The following is a 7,218-nucleotide window of genomic DNA, read 5'->3' as shown; positions in this document are numbered from 1 at the left end:
CGGAAGGAGCGTGCCATATTTGAATCCACTGTCACTGTCAAAGGAAGGAGTCTTTGGGATGTCTTCCCAGATGTTAGGGGAAAGGGCAGGAGAGAACATGAGGTTTAAATGTAGTCAGATGTCCCAAACAATGGAGACAGGTCTTATTACATAGCTCCTGGTGGAGCTGTAGGAAATCAATGGATGGCTAACTGTGAAGTTGGTGGGTCAAACACACCAGCTGGCTCTGCTGAAGAAAGATGAGCTTTCCTACCACAGCAAGATTTACAGTTTAGGAAACCCTGTGGAGCATCACCATGCATCAGCACTGACTCATTGGCGGTGACTTAGGAGCTGTTACAAATAGTGCAGAAAAAGTGCTTAGTGTCCACATTTTGTGAAAATAAAATAAATGTTATAGCCTCTAAGAGTCCTTTGTTGTTGTTGACAGCGCCATAGAGTTGAGTCAGCAGAATCCTGACCTGGCACACAAAAGAAGGAAATCTTAACTGCACCAGACCCACAATTGTTCTTATGTCCGTTTATTGTGGCAGCCACTGCCTCAAGCAATCTTACTGAAGGGCATTCTCTTTTCCTTTACTTTACCAAGCATGATAGCCTTTTCCAAGGACTGACTCCTCCTGATAACCTATCTGAAGTACTTTAGATGAAGTCTCACAACCCTTGCTTCTTAGGAGCACTCAGTTAGTTACCTAGCAGTCCATGGTAATTTCCGTATTCTTTGGCAACACCGTGATTTAAATGCATCTATTCTTCTCCAGTTTTGTAAATTCATTGTCCAACTTTCATATACATATTAGGTGATTTAAGATTTGATGGCTGTCATGTCCTCAAAATGACATTTGTCTTTAACAATTTACTCACTGATTTAATTATTTTATGAGGAGCTATTACCGATATTATAACAATCCATAATTCAGTTAGATCAAGGATAATTTTACAATTGCTGCCACCATCAGTTTCAAAATATTTTCTTTCTTCTGGAACTCTTTGATATCAGCTCCCCTTTAATACTTTAGAGAGGATTTGTACAACAGATTTTCTCAGGGTAATCGGTAACTGATTTCTTGACTGGTGCTTTGATGAGCATTGGGTGCGGGTCAAAGAAAGTGAAATACTTGATAACTTCCACCTTTTCCTGGTTATCATAATGCCAATGATCTGGTTGTGAGGACTTTGGTTTTCTTTGCACCCAGTTGCAACCCATACCTAAGGCTTCAGCCAAGGATGCCCATCAACACTTACCTCCAGTCCCCCTTGTTTCCAGCAAACAAGGCTCTTCCATTTGCATATCACAGGTTACTAATTATTGTCCTTTATGTAGCCTGTATTTTACTTGCAAGTTACAATTTTTTATTTCAAGTTGTCTTCATAAAGTGATGAATAATGCTATACTGTGTTTCAATGTTGTGAAAATCTATGGAGCATATTTTCCAGTTCAATATTCTTCACAGACACCTTTTCACGCTCCAATGTTATCATCAATCCTGTTTATGCACCACAAATCATTGCTACCAAATTTTCTGTGACAGTGAACAAGAACTTAATAAATATATAATTATTATATAATAATTTGTATACAAATTATAACGATTCATTTTTCTTCCTCTTTCCAGACCTTGGTAATCACTAATTTAATGTCTATACATTTGTATATTGTAGGTATTTCATATAAGTGAGGTCAAAAAACAGTTGTCATTTTGTAATTGACGTATTTAATTTAACATCATATTTTCACGTTGTATACATGATTTAACTCATAGTATGATTTCATCCTTCCTTATGTCTGGGTCTTAGGAGAATGATGAGGCTTTCTACTCCCATAGAGTTACAGTCTCAGAAACCACAAGGACAGTTCTACCCTCTCCTATCGGTTACCATGAGGGGAAATTGACAACATGGAAGTGAGTTTAGAGCAGCAGTTCTCAACCTGTGGGTCGCAATCCCTTTGGGGGTCAAACAACCCATTCACAGGAGTCGCCAGATTCATAACCGTACCAAAATTACAGTTACAAAGTAGAACAAAAAGAATTTTATGGTGGGGGAATGGGTCACCACAGCATGAGGAACCGTATTACAGGGTCACGTAATCAGGAAGGGTGAGAACCACTGGTTTAGAGGGTTTTCTTTAATGTCTAGGTGGCATTAATACATATACCTCATTTTGTTATCCATTAATCTGTGGGCTGCCATTTAGGTTACTTCCATCTTCTGGCTATTGTGAACAGTATCACAATGAACACTGATGGACATCTGTCTACTCGTGTTGCTGCTTTCAGATATACGCCTGGGGATGGAATTGCTAGAGCACATGGTAGTTCTGTTTATATTCTTCAGGAATCCCCTAAATGTTTTCCAAAGTGGTTGAACCATTTTGCCTTCCAAATAATAATGGGTAAGCATTCTTCATGCCCCTGCTATATATATATGTGTGTGTGTGTGTGTGTGTGTGTGTGTGTGTGTGTGTGTGTGTGTTATTTTTAGAAAAGGCTTAGCCATTCTTTTTAGGGTGCAGTGACGTGTCATTGTGGTATTGACTCCCATCTTACTAATGGCTAATGAAACGAGCCCTGCTGGCATAGTGGTTAACGCATTGGGCTGCTAACTGCCAGGTCAGCAGATCTACTGCACCTCGTGATCAAGGGACAAAGATGAGGCTTTCAACACCCTAAATATTTACAGTGTAGGAAACCTACAGGCTCAGTTCCATTCTGTCCTACAGAGACTTTATGATTTGGAACCAAGTCGGTTACACTGGGCTATTTGTATTTTTTAATGGCCATTAATATTGAACATCTTTTCAAGTGTTTATTGAGCATTTGTATATCCTCTACAGTGATATGTCTACACATTTTTCTTGTCTTGTATTTTTCTTGTCATATTTTAAGAGTTATTCGTATTTTTGTAATTAAACCTTACCTCATATAGGGTTTCATTTGTGCCACCCCGTCTAGAGGTTGTTTCTTCAATTCATTGAATGAGTTGATGAGCAGAAGTCTTAAAATTTTGATAAGATGAATTTATCAATTTTGTCATTTGTTTCTTTTGCTTTTCATGTAAACCTAAGAAGCTCTAGTTCAAAATAGGACCAAATACCCCATGCCCCATATTTCTTTCTAAGTATTGGTTGTTGTTGTTTATTTTATTTTAGTTCACACATTAATACTTTTGTATACTCTATGTTTTTATATATATTGCATGACGTATGAGTCCAATTTCATGCTTTTGTTATTGGAAATCCTGCTGTCCCAGCACCATTCATTAAAAAAGACATTGCTTTCCCTAGTTTAGACATATTATCAGGAGAGATGATTTGCCCCAGGAACTGTCCTGGACAAGGATGTAATGCTTGGTAAAATGAAGAGGCAAAAAAAAAAAAAAAAGAAAACCCTCCATGAGATGGATTGGCACAGGTGTGGAAACAACTGTAAAGATGGTGCAGGATCAGGCAGTTTCATTTTGTTGTGCACGGGGTCCTTGTGGATCAGAACCCACTTTATGACACCTACAAATAAAAGCAAAAACAACAACAACTTCTTTCCCTATTCAATGGAGTTAGTATTTGTCAGAGGGTAATTGCCCATAGATGTGCATGCTTATCTCTAGGCTTTCAATTATAGTCCTTGTTTTATTGATGTGGAATACTAAATAGTAACAGATATGGAAAGATTCAGTACTCCCAGGAATTTATATTTATATATATATATATAAATTATATATATCACTAGATTATATTTCAATGTACATAGTAGTATGTGATGTAAATATACACATGTATGTAGTAAAGGATATATTGGGCAAGTTCTGTAAACGTCTCAGCTGCAGCCAAACACCCTGATGGACTGAATCTTTGTACTTCCTTGTTTAGTAGCAGAGTCTTGAGGAACTTCTAGGTCACTTGGAATAACAGTAAACAAAGACAATGTTTCCCTCCTGCTGTGATGAGTATCAACTGGGATCCTAAAACCTCTGAGCAGGCACCTAAGGTGCAACTCTTTGTCTCTCCTCATTTGGAGCAAAGAAAACCCAACTCACTGACATTGAGGCAATGCTGACTCGCAGAGACTCCCTGTGGGTTTCTGAGACTGCAACTGTTTATGGAGGTAGAAAGCCCAGCCTTCCTCACGCAAAGCTGCTGGGAGTAAAGAAGAGTGAAGAAAACCAAAGACTCAAAGGGAACAATTATTTCAAAAGACTAAAGGTCTATTGGAACCACAGTCCCTAAAAACCTACTGGCTGTCACTAAGGTTTTCTCTGACTGGGAACATCGGAGATGTTCCTGGAAAGCATGAGATAAAATGTAGAACAGAATTGAAAATGATATAAAAAGATCAGACTTACTATTCGGATAGAGAAAGATAGAAGCTCAAGGCTTCAGCACATAGACACTCTTCAAATCTTGTACTGACCCCAAGCTAGGGAGGCCCTTTCAGCTAAACAATAGATGGCCGTATAGATTGAAATATTATTCCCATGAGGAATATATGCCTAAGCACAATCAACCAGACCGTAGAATAAAATGCAGCGCTGGCTCAAAACTAAATTTCAAAGGGAAGGAAGAAGCAAGAGAGAAGGATAAACTGAAAAGGGAAAACGTCAAGAAAGTGGGAAAAGTGCCATTATATTGAGGGGATTGCAAATAATTCACAAGAGAATGTGTCTATCATGTGTTAAGTAGGGAGGAAAGTATTTTTTCTGTAACCTTTCACTCAGCTCACAATAAAACTTTGAAAATAGAGAAATATTACAATATTGCACTTAGATCTATAATGAGTCTATAATTCACTAAAGACCACCTGGTTTGCCAACCACCTTTTTTGGGGGAAAGTATTTAATTACCATATTTATCTCTTCACTTGTCTGTTGAAGTTTCACTATCTCTATGAATTTGTTATTTCTAAGTATCAGTCCTCCCATTGTATTATTTTCTACAGTTTCTTTAAAGTGGGCACGTACAGAAGTAAGTACAAGAACTACTGAAAAACAGTTCTAGACATAATGTCATGTTATAACTGAGAAATACTGTAGGCAACTGCTTTACAGGTTAATTTCAGAATTCAAAATAGATGCAATTACTGGTTTCCCATTTCCTTGTTTTATCTTATAAACCCTTCTCTCTTTCTCTGAAGGTGTCTCTGGTACATGGAATCACAGAATATAACACAGGCCCCTAAATTCCTTCTCCTGGGCCTCTCAGATGATCCAGATCTGCAGCGGCCCCTCTTTGGAATGTTCTTATTCATGTATACTGTCACTGTGTGGGGGAATCTGCTGATTATCCTCACTGTAAGCTCTAACAGACACCTCCACACGCCCATGTATTTCTTCCTTTCCAACTTGTCCCTGGCTGACATTGGTTTCACTTCCACCACAATACCGAAGATGCTTCATGACATCTATACAACCCAGAAAACCATCTCCTATGTTGAATGCCTGATTCAGTTAACATTGCTCAATTTCTTTGGATGTATGGACAATCTGTTGATCACTGCCATGGCCTATGACCGGTTTGTGGCCATTTGTCACCCCCTGCACTACTCAGTCATTATGAACCCCCGCCTATGTGGTCTGCTGCTTCTAGCATCTTTTTGTATTAGCTTTTTGTACTGCCAACTGCACTACTTTATAGTGTCACAATTTGTCTTTTGCGGAGATGTAGAAATCCCTAGTTTTTTCTGTGACCCTACAATACTCCTCAACCTGGCCTGTTCTTACACATCCAGCTACAGTATATTAGCATATTGTCTTGGTTCCATCTTTGGTGGTGTTCCAGGCTTGTGGATCCTCTTCTCTTATTCACAAATTGTTTCTTCTGTCCTAAGAGTGTCATCATCAGGTGGGAAGTATAAAGCCTTTTCCACCTGTGCCTCCCACCTCTCAGTTGTTTGCTTATTTTATGGAACAGGTTTTGGGGTGTACTTTAGTTCACTTGTCATATCTTCTGACAAGAGTGGGGCAGTGGCCTCAGTGATGTACATCCTTGTTACACCCATGCTGAATCCCTTCATCTACAGCCTGAGGAACAAGGATATAAAGAGGGCCCTGAAGAAGCTCCTCAGCAGAATAACTTATATGTAATATCTGGGCCATCATTTTGGGTCTGTGAATTAGAATAGGCAAGAAAATGAAATATCTAGAACTGGAAAACATGCTTGTGTGGCCACATGAGTTTCCTAGCTCTCAGGATTTTTATTGCTCTTGGTGTTTCATATCAGAATAATGTGTATGTGGCACATTTTATTAAACAGAATTGTGGCATGTTACGGAAGGTATCATACATGATAACATCTGTCTAACTGAGTTTTATAACAGCTATAAAAAGCCTTCACCTCACACACAGCCTACACCACCATCACCTGAGACAAGAACTTCCTGATGAAATGACATGCACAATTCTATCTTGAAATGCACATCAAATTCATAACATTGTGTGCTCTCCTTCCCGATATGATTGCTGAGGACTGATGGGGCCATAAGCAAGTGTGGTGAAGAAAGCTGATGGTTGCCGCTTATCAAAAGATATAGTGTCTGGGGAGTAAGGCTTGAAAATTAAACAAGTGGTCATCTAGCTGAGAAGCAACCAAGCCCACATGGAAGGAGCACACCAGCCTATGTGATCACGAGGTGTCAAAGGGATCAGGTATCAAGCATCAAGGAACACAAATCATATCATTGTGAAAGAGGTTGAGAGCAAAGTGGGGAAACACAGACCATTTGTGTACAACTGGACATCCCCTTACAGAACAGTCTCAGGGAGGAGACGAGTCAGTCATGGGGCAGTGTAGCAATGATGAAGCATACAACTATCCTCTAGTTCTTAAAGCTACTCCCCCACACACAACAATCATGATCCCAAGTCTACCTTACAAATCCAGCTGGACCGGAGGATGTACATTGGTAAATTTGGGAACTAGAAACACAGGGAACACAGGACAGATGAACACTTCATGTCCAGTGGTGAGAGGGGTGATAACGGGAGGATGGAGGGAAGGTGGAGTACAAAGAGAGAATGATTACAAGGATCTACATATAACCTCCTCTCTGGCGGTCGATCAACAGAAAATAGTTGAAGGGAGACGTTGGACAGTGTAAGGTATGACAAAATAATAATGACTTATAAATTATCAAGGGTTCATGAGGGAGGGGAAGAAGGAGGAGGGGGAAAATGAGGAACTGTTGCCAGGGGCTCAAGTGGAAAGCAGATGTTTTGAGAATGAT

General features: G+C 39.4%; 1 protein-coding gene across 1 annotated transcript; it reads left to right on the top strand.

The window, feature by feature from the left end:
* The first annotated feature begins 5,142 nt into the window (after nt 1–5,142).
* Nucleotides 5,143–6,078, top strand: LOC142440666 (olfactory receptor 7E178-like). Its single transcript, XM_075542983.1, has one exon. The coding sequence runs from the start codon at nt 5,143–5,145 to the stop codon at nt 6,076–6,078; it is 936 nt and encodes a 311-aa protein (XP_075399098.1).
* The last annotated feature ends 1,140 nt before the right edge of the window (nt 6,079–7,218 follow it).

Source organism: Tenrec ecaudatus, chromosome 1 (genome assembly GCF_050624435.1).
Source record: "Tenrec ecaudatus isolate mTenEca1 chromosome 1, mTenEca1.hap1, whole genome shotgun sequence".
NCBI lineage: Eukaryota > Metazoa > Chordata > Mammalia > Afrosoricida > Tenrecidae > Tenrec > Tenrec ecaudatus.
This window is presented reverse-complemented; position numbering and strand designations above follow the sequence as displayed.

Bases quoted from the DNA above. Each gene is read 5' to 3' on its own strand.
- LOC142440666 (XM_075542983.1), top strand. From the start codon at position 5,143: ATGGAATCACAGAATATAACACAGGCCCCTAAATTCCTTCTCCTGGGC.